This window comes from Botrytis byssoidea (assembly GCF_014898295.1).
Source record: "Botrytis byssoidea strain MUCL 94 chromosome Unknown BBYS_021, whole genome shotgun sequence".
In the NCBI taxonomy this organism is placed as follows: domain Eukaryota; kingdom Fungi; phylum Ascomycota; class Leotiomycetes; order Helotiales; family Sclerotiniaceae; genus Botrytis; species Botrytis byssoidea.
In genome coordinates this window covers 613,295-632,558 of record NW_024065862.1, presented here as the reverse complement: position 1 = coordinate 632,558, position 19,264 = coordinate 613,295, and the positions used below count along the sequence as shown (strand labels likewise).

The 19,264-nt window shown below is 42.4% G+C and overlaps 3 protein-coding genes across 3 annotated transcripts; all 3 read right to left on the bottom strand.

Annotated features, from left to right (window-relative positions):
* Positions 1-1,104: 1,104 nt before the first annotated feature.
* On the bottom strand, positions 1,105-4,071 carry EAE97_009367 (uncharacterized protein; the record flags this gene model as incomplete). The annotated part of the gene is made up of 1 exon (XM_038879882.1): positions 1,105-4,071. One exon carries the CDS (start codon positions 4,069-4,071, stop codon positions 1,105-1,107), a length of 2,967 nt encoding a protein of 988 aa, XP_038729438.1.
* A 1,724-nt stretch (positions 4,072-5,795) lies between these two features.
* On the bottom strand, positions 5,796-8,978 carry EAE97_009366 (uncharacterized protein). The gene is made up of 3 exons (XM_038879881.1): positions 8,598-8,978; positions 7,024-8,491; positions 5,796-6,964 (listed from the first exon to the last, which is right to left on the bottom strand). Exons 2-3 carry the CDS (start codon positions 8,458-8,460, stop codon positions 6,689-6,691), a joined length of 1,713 nt encoding a protein of 570 aa, XP_038729437.1. The 5' UTR covers positions 8,461-8,491; positions 8,598-8,978; the 3' UTR covers positions 5,796-6,688.
* An 8,584-nt stretch (positions 8,979-17,562) lies between these two features.
* Positions 17,563-18,723, bottom strand: EAE97_009365 (uncharacterized protein). The gene is made up of 3 exons (XM_038879880.1): positions 18,321-18,723; positions 17,992-18,228; positions 17,563-17,911 (listed from the first exon to the last, which is right to left on the bottom strand). The coding sequence occupies exons 1-2, from the start codon at positions 18,391-18,393 to the stop codon at positions 18,014-18,016; spliced, it is 288 nt and encodes a 95-aa protein (XP_038729436.1). The 5' UTR covers positions 18,394-18,723; the 3' UTR covers positions 17,563-17,911; positions 17,992-18,013.
* Positions 18,724-19,264: the final 541 nt, after the last annotated feature.

Sequence of the window (19,264 nt, the reverse complement as noted above, 5' to 3'; positions counted from 1 at the left end):
TATCTATTTATCTATTTATCTATTTATCTATTTATCTATTTATCTATTTAATTTATCTATTTATCTATTTATCTATTTATCTATTTATCTATTTATCTATTTATCTATTTATCTATTTATCTATTTATCTATTTATCTATCCACCTACTCAAATCTCAATTTCAAGCGCCAGAAACAATAATTAATCATTACTCATCACCACAAAACTAAATTTACCTAGGTACTTGGTCATTTTTCTCAATTGCAATAACGTGTTTCGATGCTAGTGTGTGGATTATATTGTATTATATTATATTACATATTTAATATACACATATAGAAAGGAGGGGAAAAGGAGGGGGGAATTGGGATTCGTGAGTATTGATTATGTGATATAATATGATGTGACAGTGGGGTAGGTGGATGATGGAAATTCACGGTTTAGTCACATGCATATATACATTGGAAGAGAGATGGTTTGTATGTGATACGCTGGTTGGCTGGCTGGCTGTATGGAACTGGTTGATTGATTGAATGATTGAATGATAATTGATTAAATGAACAAGTATCCGACTGATCAAGGTAGGGGTAGAAATGATCCCAGTCCTCCGCTGCAGCCCATTCAATCACTATTCCATTCCATGACGACTTATGAAATATATGCATGTATACCAAGGACGAAACCCCTACTGCACTCATTGCTATGCTATATGTAGACAGAGTACGCGATATGAAATACAAACCACACCAATGCCTACCACGCTGTATGTGTCAAACCTCTATCTGTTCCCCCATCCATTACCCCCTCCAAAAAAGCAAAGAGGCCAAGTAATAAACAAAGGTCGTAATTCATATCCGTCCGTCCGTCCATCCATCCATGATATAATATCCCAACCATCCCAAAGCAAGGCAAGAAATCATACAAGCAGGTAAACAAATAAATCCTTAAGCCACCAACTCCCATACTTATTTCAAATCAAAGTAACCCCACTCCGAATCCCCATCCATTCCTGCAAGGTAATGAAGCCCAAGCCCCAGGACGCCCGCCGAAAGGAGGTATACACAGAACCCCAATCCGGGAACCGCATAAAATCCAATCACCACTCCTCAAAGATAAAATCCAAGTCAAACTTCAACCTCACTCGCAGCTGCAGTCTCAACAACCTCGTACCAGAGTCCATGAGCATCCTTGTCTACTCTCCCCATCTTCCCAAGCACCTCCACAATCCCTCCAATCTTTGCCACAAACTCTGGCATGCCCAACCCCGCAATTCCTTCATTGCCATTCCCATCATTCCGTGGGCTTTCCTTTGCCAATCTATGAATAAGATAACCTCTCAATCTAGTCATCAAAAGTTTCATGACCGGTTCACGAAGTTCACCTTCAGTAGAACTTAGAGCCGAAGCTGCTACCATGATTCTCTTGACTAATTCGCGAATATGATTCTTGGTAGCCATGGGCATACTTCTACTACTTTCCAATGCGGCTGTGATGCCTTGTTCTGCTTGTTCTGATTCCTTGGAATTTTCAAGCACGGAATAAACTCTTGAAGCTTCAGTTTTCCATTGACTTCGAACATCTCGCTTAAGGATGTTTTTGGCTTGTAGAAGAATTGCTGAAGTGGTGACGATTCGAAGAGTATCTTTCCTTGCCGTCTCAATCCTTGCCATATCCAGCTTTAAGGTTTCTGGCACTGGGCTTCCGGGCGCAGATGTACATATATCTACCAACATCTGAATGTATGTTTTCTCTGGCGTAGGTCTATTTCTCGCTAACCCGACATTCTCCCGATCTCGACGAGCAGCTTCTGTATGAACCTTTTGACGAGCTTCGCGCCAAGCTCTTGTGGTAATGGTAAGATCGTTATTGGTCTCTTCCATTTCTTCCGAGAAACGTTTAGTTTCATATGTGGAAGCATGCTTGATCAGTTCAGGAGCCGATTGTTGAAGCATAAAATTGGCATAATCGAGTTGCATTAGATCGATGAAGCGCATCAATGCTTGAAGACGATCGACGAAATCACCTTCTTTGAGAGTAGTCTCAGCAAGAACTTTGACCTCGTCATCTCGGAAAGGAGCACATAATCGAGGTAAAATATTGCCCATAAAATTAAAGAAAGTTTCGTAGGAAAACCTGCCATTCTTGAGTTCTGATGCTACCAAATCCGTATCGAGGGAATCTTCAATAAGTTTGTACATTGAATTTCCAGGAGTAAGGAGACGTTGAAGTTTGCCCTTGATGTTATCTGCCATTGCAAGAACCCAAGGATCACTATTCCCAGCTGCGACTTCTTGTCTCATGGAATCAAAGATAAGTTGATTAACGACCCCTCGCTGTTGAAGACAATCTTCCATCGAGATACGATATTCTTTATTAATGGCCAATTCATGAACCAAAGTTCGATTATCTGGAAGTATTGAATTAACTGATCTTAAATTATCTGCATCGGTAACTTGTCCACGACGTTGTTTGACAGGCGTAGCAGGTGGTGTGAGAGTTTGTAAATGAGATGCAACGGCATTATCGGAAGCATTAAAATCTTCAATGACAGGAGATGCTGATCTTGTTTCCGCCGCACGAGGTTTTGAATCCCCAGTAGGTTGTTTGGTTTGTTTAACCTTTCTTGCTTCCCGGATAGCATTTGAAATCAATCGTTTCCCCTGAACTGGTCCGGCAAGTCTCTTGATCCTAACCATCAATTTAAGTTGATTGTCTCTGATTCCATCACGATATGAATCAGTGACAGATTCTTCCGTACTATCTTTCACAGTTTGCCATATCGAATCTAATTCTACAAATTGTAAAACCATCATATCAATAAGCGTACTTGCATCTCTAGATTTCCACGCGATAAAAGCATTGAAGAATGTTGCATAAACTTCCGACAATGTTGATAGCTGAGCTGGAGGAGGCGTATAATTGTTTGCAGTTGTCAATCTAGACAAAACAGTTTCAAAAGAAATAAGTAGATCTCGGGCTTTTGCAACGAGGTCCTGCAACTGTGGATTAGCCAAATCATCCCTCTTCATTGGTTGCGCTCCTACCTGTTCCTGTTCTCCTTTATCACCTTTACTACTCAAAACCTGTGTAGGGTGACCAAGGATTAGGAAAGCGCTGAGAAAGGTTCGGACTGCTGTCATTTCATTGACTGATCCGCTCTCTCCTTCTTTGAGTCCACAAATTCTCAGAATGTGTGCCGTACTAAGGAGAACTTTCTCTTGAGCCAACAAATCAACCACTTTCTCAAATGAAGTCTCGCGAACCCCATCAATTGTGAGTCCCAGTTCTGCAAAATCATGTAATGCCTTCCAACGTCTATGAACTCTCCATCTAGTTTGAATTATCTTTGCTGCCGCTGATTCGGTAAGTGGTGCTTTCTTTATCTCCGCAACTGGACTTGGACTCGAACTCTTTCTCATATTACTCAAACTTCTTCCTCGTTGTTTGCTGTTATTATTTCGACTCAAGATTTCCTCTCGCCTCCTTTCAGCCTCGGCAAGTTTTTCCTCCATCTCCTTTCTAAGCTTCTTCCCTTCTAATTCCCTTCTCTCTTTCATAGTCTCCGCAATACCCTTTGCCCTCTTAACTTCCTCCGCACAACTCGCGACAATCTCTGCCAGATTCTTCTCTCTCGCTTGTTGCGCTGCTAAAGCTCTCTCCTCGGTATTCGTCGTACTTCTCGGTGCTGCCTTGGCTAATGCCGCCCTCAATCTGACTTTCTCCGCATGTGCTGCTCTATCGGCCAATCTAGCCTTTCGATCTTCCAGTATACTCGCTCTACGTAGATGTTGAGCGATGTAATTGCTCTGCGGACCCGGCATACCGGCGTGGCCCGCGGCATGACGACTCGAGCCATGTGAATGAACTGATGAAATGGAATTTCGTCTCGAGGATGCAGCCGAAGATTTACGTCGATTGTTGGTGGGGCGATAGAACCTTGCAGCGATGCGTGGTGGTGGTGTATGAATTCGATTTGAAGGGGAATCTTCCCTCTCGGATATGAGATCGAGGTCTACGGGATCTTCTGGCATACCGGTTGATTCCATAATATTACGGTCGGGATCGCTCATATCTTGAGATGCACGACGCATTGTGTATATGTAGAGGTATGGTTGGGGCACTTTGGGTGGGGCGGTGGGTTTTTGTCGAGGATTGAAAGTTGAAAGTGTTCGCAGGTTGCAGATGGTGGTAGTTGCTACTTGGGTGGTGATGAATAGCTTGGTATGTACCAGTAAATATGATGTGGTTGATTTGAAAATGATGACTGTTTCGTAAGGTGAATCTTGGTACGGAGTTGAATTGAATTGAATTGAATTGAATTGAATTGAATTGAATTGAATTGGATTGAATTGGATTATGAACCGTGCATTCGATTTGAATCCAAACGTCCCACGAAGATAGTAAATACAAGAATAAAGATGTGAAAGGGTAGAGAGTAGAGGGAGAGGGTGAAGAGTAAAGAGTACAGCAATCTTTCGTATCCGCCTTCCAGAAGAATTGAGGATAAGGTAAATGTATCGGTAATGCAATGCAATGTAAGATAAAAGATTGGGTAGAATACCTCAGTACCTAGGCAGACACCGTTAAATAAAACAGTTGAGTGAAGTTGTACAATGGATGAATGAATGAGTTCCTAATAGTATGTATGTACTATGTATGTATTAGTGGTAGGTATGAAGAAGAAATCAGAGGTTAATTGAAGAGGCTGGTGTGAAGAGTAAAGATTGAATTCGTATTCTTCGAGTCATGATACTCGTACCGTGAGGGTGGGTGAGAGAGAGTGAGAGTGAGAGTGAGAGTGAGAGTGAGAGTGAGAGTGAGAGTGAGAGTGAGAGTGAGAGTGAGAGTGAGAGTGAGAGTGATGATAATGGCAACAGTCCCAGACATTTACTTTTATTATTAGCCCTTGGCTTGGCTGAAAACGACCATTATGCGATGGTGCTTAGTGATGGCATGGGAGGGGATGGGGAAAAGAAAGAATCACATGGAACATTTGAAGGGAAGGGAAGAGAAGAAAGAATATTGTCAACATCAATATTGATATCAATCATATCAACATCTAGAATAAATTCTATATTCAATGTTTATATGATCATATACAATATCATCGAATATTCGAGTCTGTATCCATCCCTCATTCCTACCTATTCCATCAGACGCATTATCCTTCAATCAAATCTTCAGACCCTTATCAATCATCATAACACTACCCACATCATACGCACCCACAAAACATACATACATACCAAAGTCCATGCATGCGACAGAATGTCTTACCTTCCAGACAGACAAATCCCCACCGCATTTCAACATCATACATACCATACCCCGAGTTCCAACTTCCAAAGCTTATACAGAGTACGCTTTCTCTTATCTCATTCGTCGAAAAAGTCCCCTCATACTTATTTACTTCCATGACCCATTCATTCCTTCCCACTACAATTCATCAGACAGACAAAACACACGCTCATACGCCAGACGAGCGTCGAGAATCAAGATGGATATCAAACAAATGATCTTCCAGGGTACATACTAGATCCAGTATATGATTTCCGATCTCTCCCATTCCAATTTCTTCACGCTGCATTCGCACTCTCCGTTGGAGAAGAGAAAAATTTCATTTCGGATGAGGTGTCCCAGAATAGATTTCCCGTTGCGGTGAAATTGAATGCCAGTGCAATAAGTGATATGTTTGTTTCACTTGTCTTCGATTACCCTCCTTCGAAAGTGGGAGGTAGCTGAGTAGCTAAATGAATGATTACGAATCAGAGGTTGAAGATGAGGTAAGAATGAGAATTGTTAGCACAAGTTTCGTTAGGATTCAAGTTCACACTCCGTAGTGAGATGGAGATGTAGTAATCAAGCCAAATGCTTGAGATCCATCGCGTACCACATGATAGTAGTCATAGTGTAGCATGATTGTTCTCTAGAGGAACGAGAGGAATCAATACTACCCCTCCACCATCCTCAATCTGCCGTCTAAATCCTTCGCACCCGTGTGGCAAATTCAAATGTTGCGATCACAGATATGTTGTTTATTCATTCATTTCATCATATCATAGAGTCTAGTGTAAAAGTCCATGGAACTTAGGTACCATCGTTGATTGATTTTAAGCTATTTACAAGAACATAGCACTTTGCTGACAAGCGACCTTGTGTACTTAACATCACACCTCCTCAATTGTTTACATCGTTCTGCACAGCACATCAGAAGAGAGGAATAGAAGATTGCACAATACCACACAAGAAATACGTTCATGAATCTGTAAATTGATACGCTTATGCAAAGAAAGAAAAAACTATCCTCCAAACCCATCGTGCCATCATATGCAAGAACTCCATAGAAGTGTTAGTCATAACCTGATGACTAAAAACATACAAGCAAGCAAAATGTTCAAGAAAAACACAATAAAACGCATACATAAAACTCTAAAAATGATAATGCACAAGAAAGTATTTGGTTTTTGTTTTGTCTTCATTGATATCAATCCCTTACATCAATCCCCAATCTTCTAAACTGTCTGATCCTGCTCCATCTTCAAATCCTCTTCATAAATATTTAGCAATAAAAAAACAATGTACATTTAACAAAGGAAACCTCCACCTCAACATCTTTGCTCATACACAATCACTTACTTCGCTGTCAAGAAGCAGTTGATCACATCGAGTTCAAGGATATACAAAATTCACTCCTTTTGTGGAAAGAATTTAGTAACCAGTTGGCTTGGCACCAGTTGGCTTAGCCTTGCTGGTCAAGAAACCAGAAGATGCGCACTTGGACTTCTTGGTGGAAGTGACAACAGTTCCGTTACCGTAGAATGGGATGGAAGTGACAGCGGCGGTGGTGGCTGGGATTGGGACAACGGTAGCAGTGCTAACAACGACGGAAGCATCAGTGGTAGCAGCGGCAGAGTCAGTGGAGACAACAGCGGTTTGGATACCGGAGAGAGCACCAGTAGCATCAGATCCAGCGGCAGCAGCAGTCTAAAGATGATTATTAGTATGATGAGTCTTTTGAAAGGCGTAAATGATTATAAACTTACAACGGTGACGGTTTGAGCGGCAACGGTAGCAGTGACGGTGACAGTGGCAGCCTCGGCGCAAGCACAGGTCTCAGATCCAGATGATCCGGAACCGGAAGCGCCAGAGCCAGAGCCAGATCCAGTGGTCTCACCAGAGGAAGCACCAGCGGAAGCGGATGGGGAAGCAGATCCAGCACCTGAGGCAATAGCGGTAACACCAGCGAGACCAGTAGCAGCAGATCCAGAGGAAACAGCTGAAACGGTGACGTAGTGGGTGGAGGTGGAGGTACCATAGATGGTGGTGGTTTGGGAAGTGGTAGATTCACCAGCGGAAACGACACCAGCCTCGGAAGAAGCAGCGGCGGAACCGGCTGGGGATCCGGCACCAGAGGAAGCGGCAACGGTTTGAGTTGGTGTAACAGTGGCGTAGATGGTAGAGGCGGAGGTCTCAATGATGGTGGTGGTGACAACGGTGGTGGAAGAACCAGAGCCGAGAGTGTAAGTCAAGGTGTGGCTAGCGTTGGCAGTGACGGTTTGGACGGCGGAAACGACGCCAGTTCCGAGAGGAACAACGACGGAGGATGGGGAGGATCCGGTTGGTGCGGCAACACCGGAAGCAGCTGGGCTGGACTCAACACCGAGAGCGCTGGAGACAGCGGCGGCTGGGAGAGAGGAAACAGCGAGGGAAGAAGCTGGGGAAGAAGCGTAACCAGCTGGGGCACTTCCAGATGGAACAGCTCCAGATGGTGCAACAACACCGGAGGCAGCTGGGCTAGTCTCAACACCGAGAGCAGTTGATGCTGCTGACGAGGAGCAAGCAGTTGGGGTGACAAGTGATCCGGTGCTGTCAAATGGAGAGTATCCGAGGCATGATGCATAGTTGGAAGCACAGAGGGATCTGTTTGCATCTGGAGCGCTTCGGCAGGAGTTGTATGATGCATTACATTGGGATGCGCAAGCATCGGCTGTGGCGGATGATGCGGGGGATGAAGCCGTGGTTGAAGCACCAACAACTCCGCTGGAAGCAGCTGGGGTAGCAACGGTGGTGGTAGCACCGTAGAAAGAGCTTTCACTTGCAGCACTGGCGATGGCAGATGAGAGGGATGCAAGAGCAGATGTCAAGTGCTTGCTGGTGATAACGGCGCTAGCAGATTCGGCCTCGGTGACTGGGCAAACAGTGGTGGCCAAGGTAACGGTGTCGGTAACGACGATAACTTCTGGGGTGGTGGAAGCTCCCTCAACGGCTGAGGTGGCACGAGCTGGGCAGTTGGTGATAGAAGCAGCGCATGAGGTGATGGTTCGGACGGTGGTAGCGAAAACGGTCAAAGTGGTTTGACCGTTGTCAGTAGCGGTGGCAGAGATGGTACCGTTGTTAATACGCTTTGGGTAGTAGTGACCTGGTTGAGAAGCGGCGGCAACTCCGGCCATAACAGCCAAGGAAGCAGCTGTGAAATGCATGGTGATTGATATCGAAGGATAAATGTAAATTCTAGATTCCTCGTAAATGATATGTTCCTTCCTGATGCGATATATTCCCAAGCAGTCAATGCTATCCTAAGTGTGTCTGAAAAATCCAAAGAAGAATGGCTATGTACCCAAATTGTTTTTCTGTTTTGATAAACTTGTGTATAAGTGGTCGTGATGAATCGTTGGTGTTGAAGAGCGAAAGTCGATTCCGCAAAAAGGTGTATGCTTTCAAGGTAAAGAATGACTGTTGAGTTGGAAATAGAGAAAGGAACTCTTTTGTGCAAAAGGGACTTGGTAATGACTGTGTAGTGATCAAGGAAGATCTTGTGTTGAAAAAGGAGGGTGGAGGAATCTTTTAAAGAAAGGATTGAGGAAGGGTGCGGTGGTTCTCGCTATAGGAGAATTATTAAAAGGAAATGGGCAAAACGGACGGGGAGGGTGGGCACAGAAAAATAATGAGTGGAACCCTGGACAAGTGGGATTAATTATGAATTGAACATGGATGAGGGGGGATTTCCTGGGTTTGAATATCGAATACTACCTACTTGGTCCAAGGAGAATAAAATGGGAAAATGTGTTAAGGATGGATCCATGGGGAAGGGGGCGTGTATGGCTACTCTGCTCGCTCTGGTATGGTACCATTCTCCATTATAACGCTGCGGGCAAGAAAAGACTTTTTTTTTTTCTTTTCTTTCTCTTTCTTTCGCTATGCTTGCCACATTTTACACCCAGGCGGCGCGGTTCCAACGCACATGGGTGTGATGCAGGTACAGCTAACCCAGGTCGTGAAGAGGATCTCACCGCAATTGACCCTGGAAAGTCATCGGAACCTTGGAACGCGAAAGCTTGGAGGATTTCTCGTTTTTGAGAGGCTATGTTATTTATCGCTTCAGGGGTTGTTAATATCCCGATCCCTCATGTTTGTGCAAAGAGAACCAATCACGATGTGCGGTTGCGAGAGAGTTCTGCGTGTTCCATCCTCTCTTCCAATGAGATGGGAGAATAGGGGTATTTTGTAAGAATCATGACCACGGAGGGTGATAGAATCATTACTCAAAGAATACAAGCTTTCCACATTCGGGAGGGAAGCTAGAAGTATAAAAATGCCCAATCGGTCTCGTCCGTATAAGCTGATTAGATGTATAGATGAATCGATGAATTCCGATCCATAATTCTCATCATATTCTGGTTTCCTAATGGGCGGAGCAAAACCGGTCCAAGCAAGCATTGAGAAGTTGAAGGGCACTAATCTTCGTTTCAAAGGATTCGGTTGGCTTGCTCTACTCAATTTTCATGATGGTTGGTGAAACCCACACTATAAATTTTCCCTACGCAGTAGTGTAAACAGCCTACTTACTCTCGAGCTACTGAGGAGCTGAGCTACTTACCAGTGTCTACCTACCTACCGAACATCCTAAACAAACAAAACGGACACTAACAATGTGAGTTGATTTACATTTTGAGTTTGCGTAGAGAAGAAAAGGTTAATTGAAAGATCATGATTCATCATATCATATCATATCATATCATCTCATAGATACATGCAATTCTCCTTTAGGTTTCTGCATGAATGTGAATCTTTGGATGATACAGTTGCTACTCAGATAAAATGAATCGTTCATCCCGTAGTCGGTATAGTTGGATGATTACGACATATGGTTTAAGCCTCTTCGTTTTGAATGTTTCTTCTGCGTGAATGCGAGTCGAATCGCATGGAATGATCTATGTACCGTATCTATGCATTCAGGTGTGTATGTACTATGTATGTACTATGGTTGTTTGCATATATGTCTGATCTGATATGAAAACATAAATTGTAGATAATGCAATATATATATATGCGCGCAATTTATGCACGAAGCATGTCCTGTAAGTAGGTAGGTACCCAGATAGTCTGACATCGTATCGTATCGTATCGTATCTAGAAATTCAGGATTCATCTTGTCACTTCATTGCACCACGACGTACGTATTCCTTGAGTAGATTACAGTTGGACGAATTGGTCAAAAGTATATAAGATGTCATGACGACTTCCCACATATCAATAACAACAGACTTTCGGAAATTACTTATCTATTGGCTCAGATAGGAATGATTGGTGAAGGAAAACTTAGATGGAGGGGATTTTCTTAAATCCAAAACTTCTTTTTTCTCTTTCTGTACGATGATGTGTTGTGCTTTGTTGCTTTGTGCTTGAACTTTTGATTAATCATGATTCATAATTTTACTTTTTGAGGTAATTGAGATTCCAAGAAGGCCAAGCTTTCCGTGGCCGACCTTCAATTTCATCTGACCGTCTTTAATTTCTGTCAAGGTTCATTTCGGCATGTAGTGTAAATTTCCCCAGTCTGGATGGATGTTGAAGGACGGAAAACCCCTCATTGAGACGATACCGGCTGGTCATGTATTGTTGTTCACTTACTCATGGTCCGATGGTCGTCGAATGATAAAGCCTCAAAGTCTACGTACTCGGTCAAAGAAAGGTTTGATAGATTGGAGGTGGTATTTGTTAGTATGATTAGCTGGAGTGCTATAGCTTGTCAATTATCTATCAAGCGATTCAAGCCCCTTCATCGGGAGCTTCCATTGGCGTTTGAGACCGGACTCCTTTCCGTCTTGCTTCGACATCGTATTTACTCAGCCATCATCATTCACGACACCCGAAGCTTCAAAAATGTATCAGCAACCATGAAGAAATCAATGACATCGTTACCAAACCCAAGGTAAGGTAAAGTTCACGAGGCGCAGTGTTTTAAAATAAATCATTTTAGCATCATGCATCACCACCTCATAAGGCAATAGGGCAAAGTAAAAGCAAAAGCAAATCTAATCTCAAATCTTGATCATCCATATAAAAAGGCCGATCATAAGGCCACGGCATTGGTTTTTTCTTCAACCGCCTTGATCTTTTCTTTCTTCTTCAGCCCAAAGTGTTCAGTTGCTCAAACGCCCGACTCAACAGTTGAACCTACAAAACAAATCTTCATCGTTGTCCAATCTGATCCCCACAACACAGCACAGCTCTTCACTTGAACATATGGCGCATCGCACAACGGTTCATGAAACTGTGCCTGCATAAAAGCAATCTCATGTCCACGACGATCTTCACCCGTCCTAGCCATTACCCTGCACCCAAAAAAAAAATTACCCCTGAATATGCAAACGCCTATCAAACACCCCGGACTGATGAGTTATAATCCAAGAGTATTATTGAATAAAATCTATGGGATGTCCTTCACGACAGACAAGATGGTTCTAGATTTTTCACTCTTGTAAACGCCCAGCTACGCGCTCTCCACTTCTCCAATATGAGATGAGATTTCGGGAATTGGTCGAAATCGAAAGGAAGGAGAAATTTCATGTCTCGGACCATGGATGCCAATTCATCCATCACCCTCTTCCATTCCTCCAAAATAAAATACTCAATCTCTAAAATGAGTTTCCTTCATCTTATCACTCTAGAAGACTCTTTGAGCGCAAGTCCCCAACATTAGCCTTCGATCCCATTCTAGCCTTCACACGGATTACAGATACGGAGTAGCTTCCTACCCACAATCTCGTGTTTTGCCAAGCTTGGTACCCATGTAGCTCTCTAAAAGATGACTTTATATTAACCTTCCCAAGTACAGGCCAAAAAGTGTTTCGTGTTAACGTTGGTTCATTTTAAACCGTACGGAATGATGAAAACCTTACGAATGTACAACTAGAAAAGGTAATGGAATTCCTGGCCGTTGAGATTACGCTGGCTGTTTCTGGTAGATGTTTTGATTTTGTCTTTCGATAGTTAGTGAGGGAGAAGTTTGGTAGGTTCCACTTGTATTTGGTAAGGCGGGATGGGAATCATGGGATGGAAGCGTTAGATGGAGGGAGTGCAGTGTTGAAGATGGGAAAACTAAAGATAGGGTACACGGCGTATATAGCATGAGTATGAATGAGTAAGTGTGCTTATGTAGCTATCGCAATCACGACTTGGTATGGCGAAGCGCTGGATGTCAGGTTTATTTTCAGCTTATTCATTACGATGGTCTTCGTTCCTTCCGCATAAACTTTTTGTATCTACCTAATCCATCATCCAATACTACCTAGCTACAACTCAAATATCAATCAATCAATCAGTCAATCAATCAATCAACCATCAGTCAATCAATCAATCAATCAATCAATCACCAACTGAACACAACTAATCCTTCCTCCTTCCCTTTCCTTTACGGGAAACGGTATCTTTGGTACGCTCCCAAAAGGGGTGGATACTTTAACAATATTTCCCCATTCCAGAGCAAGCACAAACCTGGAGATGTCACTGCTTATTCCGTCCAATTCATATATCCTCATTTCGCTTCGTCTCGTAGGGCCCATAATTCCGTATCCACAGCCTACAAACGAAACGGACAGCCAGAGTCCTCCATCTCATGACATTTCAATAAACTGGAAAAAGCACGGAGGCTAGCTTTATCTATCAATCTATCTATCTATTTATCTATTTATCTATTTATTTATTTATCTATTTATCTATTTATCTATTTATCTATTTATCTATTTATTTATTTATCTATTTATTTATTTATCTATTTATTTATTTATCTATTTATTTATTTATCTATTTATCTATTTATCTACTCGACACCCTGTCCAAACATCTGAACTTCATGGCTTGATGAGGGAAACAAGTTGTTTGATGCGGGTATACAAATAGGTTACAGATTGACTAGATTGTTGTTTGAGGTTGGTTAGGATGTTTACTTGTTAATTTGTAGTATGTAATATGAAGTCTGAATGGGGAAGTAAGCCCTATAGGAATTAGAACATTCTGGATGCGAGAAAAGGGCTGTTGGCCATTATAACTTAAGCTTTAGGGATCGGGTAATCTATTCGAGATCGTGAAGTAGATGGATGGAGTCATTGCGGGAATGTGAGAGATGTGATGGTGTCGAGTGGCAATCAAATTGACTCTTTTGGATATATATGAATACGGACGGGATTGGAAAACTTCGGTCCCGAAACTATGCCGAAAGTTGTGGGGGGGTTTTTTCATTTGGAGAGTGAGAGGTTTAGGGACTCTGGTGGTTCTGGTGGTGTTGAGCTACTTATATACAGCTGTGTATTTTCTACTCCGGAGGAGATACAGAATCCCAGTCGGGTCTGTCGCTGTTATTTGCGAGTTCTCACTCTTTCTCTGATGTTCATTTAGTATTTGAATATCTTAAAAATGCTTGATGGTCAATCCACAGCCAGTTTCTATTCACATAGGCTTAGTTGATAGATACCTCCAAAATTCTGGATGGCTTGCCGTTATGAATGTAGTCATTTTAAGAAGACGCTCCGCTAGCCCTCCGGGGGCCATTGCCATGGAGGCAGACTATTGGGTAGCGGGTCTCAACGATCATGGTTATTGAATACTGCCCAGTCAGATAGATTATCCGTGGCTGTCCAGTCTTTCATCCAAATGTTTCATACTCGTTAACACCTTCTTGCTTATGAAGCATGATATCGCAGAATCTGTAAGGCGAGACAGCACGACGCTCAAGACTTAGCGGCAATGCCACTGACTTCAGAGTATACCTTTACTGATACGGACTCAAGATCAATTTAAGCCAAAGGGTTGGAATGACGCTCAAACAAGCGGGTTCCCCGGAATGCCATGGAGAGCAATGGAATACATTCAAAAGTCCCAGAAGCTTCGCCGTAGGGACCTGAAGGGTATCATAATCATGTTTGTGAGCCGATAGTGACGGCAGCACAAGCGCTTGACTTCTCGGAGCGGGTTCGCTATCATGCCATCATTTGATCCTAGCGCGCAATTTGATACAGTATCATGATTGTCAATTGGTATGTCCTCCTCAAGGTTCATGGTATTAATCTGTTTGTAGTCTTCTTTGAAACTTGAGCTCTGGTGGCCTGATTTCGAGTGTGGCTGATACACAATGAAACACGGCAACTTAATAGATGTCTTATGCTTTTTGATGACATCGTTAGGAATGACAGGACATGGAAGTATCTTATTGAACATTACCCCGATTATGACGACCCACCCAAAATACGGGGCTGCGTCTCTCAAAGAAAATTATGCGAAACACGGCAGAAGTGGGGAGAAATATACGGTGATGGGTTTCGCGTGAGCAAGCAAGAGGCTTGTAGAAGAGCATTAATATCTATACAGGGAGTCTTGGATGCCGGAATCCTCGGTAGGAAAGAGCAAAATGCAATTGTAAGATCTCGTATAGTGTCGGTATGATGTCAATGGATGTCATATTCCTGACATTCTGTTGCACCATACTTTCAAATCAGTCATATGAGAGATTCGTAAGGTCATTATCGTCGGAGTTTATTCATAAATTCTTGGAAGAACAAAACAGATCTACGTATACTGTCCCAAGATCAGACTTTACGGAACATCATATTGGCAATACATGAGGTCAAAAGATCCAAAATTCACCTGCTACGATCACACTTCGCGTATAAATCTCTCTGTGTTGCCGCTGATGGATACATACTCTCGAGCTGCTTCAAGTTCGTGCCTACCATCTGACTGGATTCGGATATAAAGGTTCTATACGTAATCATACAAGCTCTTTCCCTCCTCCTTCCTCGCCCAAATGTTGAACTTTTTCTTTCGGACTTCGACAAGTATCGCTGAATAGAAACCCGTCATGCCTGTAAGGACTAATGATGCAGTCGGATTCGGCTTTCAACCTTCTCTATTCTGCTTGTAAAAGTATACAGATTTCCGACAATTGGAAGATAAATTAATATCTCCAAATTATCATATCGAGATGTATTGATAGGAGCAGAGGTACCTTGTGTGAGATGTAAATTATTCTTTTGGTTAGAAAAAGGTAGTGTGATTTGTTTAGATTCAGAGAGGATTATACTGTGAGTTGGTTTCAGGATACCCGAGGAGTAAGCGAAATGGTGTCGCTGCTGTTTTGATTGTAGAATATTTGTGAGATGAATGTAGGTGTATGAATAGTTTATGATGAAGTTCGTGTCGAGTAGCTTGATGAGTACTTTTGTTTTTGTAAGGAGAGCTGATGATTGTATGCTAAGTTGAATTCAAAATACTTGAGAAGTAAACAAAATGGTATTAATATTGTTTTCATTGTAGCATACATGAGATAAATATTTCTGAAAGAATAATTTATAATGAAAGTTATATCTAATAGCTTAGTCAATACTTTCTATATTTTTGAGTGAAGTTAAGGATCTCGCATATCATATATTTTGAGTTGAAGTTGTTATCTGGCGGGATTGTCAACAATGGAAGTTCAATTCAAGCTAGCTGTACCGTTGAAAGCGCTGTATGGATGATTATAAGATCGTGTTGCTAGAAAATGGCACAATCTGTATAGAGATCATTAAAGTATATAGACGAATGACTTCAATCAATGGCCACTGTATTGAGCTTTAGGCGAATGCGAAAGAGACTAGTTCTTTCAGTAGTGCCTATATAAGGCCCACTACTTTCTGTATATAGCTAGCTCTTGAGAAAGAATACAATATAGACATTTAGGACTTACTAATACGTGGGTACTACGTCTTTCCGTATCCTTCTCAAACCAACAGATCTTCATATCATGCGATGAGGAATTCTGAAATAGCAAATACCACCACCCATGGAAGCGCAATGACTTTACCGTGAATTTCGAGGATGTGCGTGGATGCAAATTATCTCCAGGAAACTCAAGTACAACAATCATTTCAATCCATACTTATTAGTCATATTCGTCAAAAAAATTCGAAGTCATTGTTCTTCCACATCTTTGATAATTCACTACCGCTTGCGCGTTGTTGCGTGATGACATCTCGGGGTTCCCCCCTTTCTCGCTTCGCGATGGATGATCTTGTCTTTGGTGAGGCTGATAAGTGGCTCCATACTGGGTAATATTAGTTAATTGCTGTCTATGTATAGGTACTTTAACTAATGTATAAATTCACGAAAGATAATCAAGCCATCTGATTATTCAAAGCTAGATACATTTCTACAGATTAAGCGCTAGGGAGGGCGGAAAAGGAAGGCTTTTGCCCGTTAAATATAGTATATAGTCTTACAATTGTAGTTTGCTGTTACATACGACCATAGACTAAGGAGAATTGGGCATCCCGTCCGCTCTGCCATACACAAGCCTTAGATCGGTAGATTAGTAGTTGGGTGGGTGACCACCAGCGAATCCCTGCTGTTGTATGTTTTTGTTTTTCTTTTGTCTTTTATGCTAGTATAGTCAGGGTGAATTGGTAGGTAGGATCGCAATTTTGCTGTGCTGTTGTTGTATGTATATCGCATATTCATCTCGCGATCTATTCGGCCACATTCTGTATTATGTGTGGGACAGTGTTTTTTTAAAGTATGCTTTTGGACAGTATCTTGAGGTTCGGAATTTTGAATTGTGAGAATTATTAGGAGCGGGGTAAGAGTATATACTGTGTGGTGTTAGGGACAACAAGTGTATCGTGTCAATACATAATATAGGCTTCCCTCAAAGGGCAAATTTTGTAGATTTCGTGAAGTTCTAGGGGTTTTGGAATTGTTGACGAAGGACAGGTTGATCAAAAAAGTGCTAGAAATCTCTCCATAAAATGCAGGGTGCACATACACTCTATGTCCTCCCAAGGAAAACTAATAATACCTATCAAAGGATCTCTCCTCATACTTCGGAAGAGGTAGTATGAAAGATGCGACTTCGGTGAATCGATGTATAATCTAGAGCCATAGTGTTGACAATTCTACACCCCTTCCATACCTACAAGAACGATTTCTCCAGCGGGTGTGACATGCTGATGAACCACGCTGCAGTTGATACCTCGAGCGATTACTGTAAGTTTCAAGCTGGTTTATAGCACCGTATTTAATGGAGTGCAAGGTATACCTTGGCTTATTCGTGGACTATTTGGTTGTCCATATTACTGTCGGAGAAACACCCGATCTATACTCGCTCTAGATTACGAAGAGTGAAACAACTAGAATCTGAGTAAAATATTTGGACCTGGTTATTACTTTGACGAGTCTTTCTGTTGAATGCTATCTGCACGCGGGAGATAAGCTATGAGAAGACGAATTCAAGAGGGGTGGGTCGTACAAATCGTCTACCCCAAGAACAGTTTCTCCGCAAGCTATTCACCAAACCCATGATTCGCCTCGCACATACTATTGCGCAGCCTAAGCAGCTACGGAGTCTATAAAAAGTAGTGGACGATGACACAAGAACTGGTGAAAGCATCATAATTTGCATTCTTGAGCCTTGCATGTATGAAAAGCAGAAGCAGATAATTTCCAACTTCTTTGAAAAAAGTGTATTCTATCGACCTTGCATTGATTGGAAGCCTTCCTGATTCTTGACTGACAAAATCCATCCTATATCCCGATAGCCAGCCAAACGGTATAATCGACCTGAAAACCGTATGCGCTTCAATGGCATTGTTGCACACGAGCAAAGGATGGCATGGCAATCTACATGTAAACCCATATTAGTGTCTGTGTGACGTATGTGATGTAACGATCAGTTGAAGGCATTAGCTCGAGAGACTAACCGAAGCCAAGATTGGTTAACATCTAAGCCTTGCTAGAATTTGCCCATTCAATGAGGGGTGTAGGTGATATTTCTTCTTCGTCGGAGACAGTTCTTGCGGTCTTCTTTGTATCTGCCCACTCGATTATTGGGGCAAGTGAAGCTTCTCCTTCGTCGGCAGTTGTTCTTGCGATTCTTTTTGTGTCTGACCATTCAATCAGAGGGGTCGGTGAGACTTCATCGACAGCAATATCATATACTAGAACATGATGTCAGAAATATTTATCAGAAATAGATGAGGTTTGAAAGAAGCCACAAATAAACCATAGTCTTCTGAGGACTAGCACGTACCAGAGCGGGGTCTCAAGGGGATTGCTAATGCGAGGACCGCGAAAGAGGAAGTAATAAGTGTGGAGAATAACATGATTGTTGGGTTGAACCTGATGTGTTGTTGGACAGCTTGATTTTGGCCTATAAACGTTTGGGATGATTTGCTTCAAATGAATACATCTGTGCCAATCTCTTGGAACCTGTATCTACTTATATATGTATATCTTAATTCGAAGTATTACACGTTGAGTGCCACCCTCAACTCACTCTATGAGCTTCTTAGTCAAGCGATTGTATCACCGACCACTGGGAAGTGAGTGTGCCTAAAATCAAACAACAAGTCACAGCAACTCCAACAAGCAAACGAAAGGTACAAGGAGGTAAAGTAAAAGTATATTTGAAGAGAACCCCAGCTACAATGTGATGACTCGCTGTGAAGCAACGACAACGCTGATGCAATAACAAAAAAGGCTAATCTCAAACATACCCTGCCGTTTGGTAAAGCAGCAACTGCGATCAACACAGATCTTGTCACTCTTGGCCTCGATTGATATCTTCCCAAGCAAGGTATCCAATTACCATGTCTACCGAGGTAGTGATTTGGTGCATAGCTTTCCAACAGACAGCCAACTGCAGCTGAAGGTATCCAACTGACCATGCACACACTCGGGTCCGGGTAAACATGCGAAATACTCCGGTGAGATGAGATGTCTATATTGCTCCTTGACATATACCACACTCAGCATTCCCCTATCAATAAAGGCATGGATGTGTCATTCTTCAAGTTCCTGAATAATTAGAGTGACTGGATTTCGACCAAACCATGACGATCCTCCCGGTCGAATGATCCTCGAAAGAGAGAAGTGTTAAATCTTGCATGTGATTGTAACGCGTATTTGAGGCGTGGTGAACCGATAAGGAAGCTCAGAGTGATGCCAAGCCATCGCGAATTCAAATCAATTGTT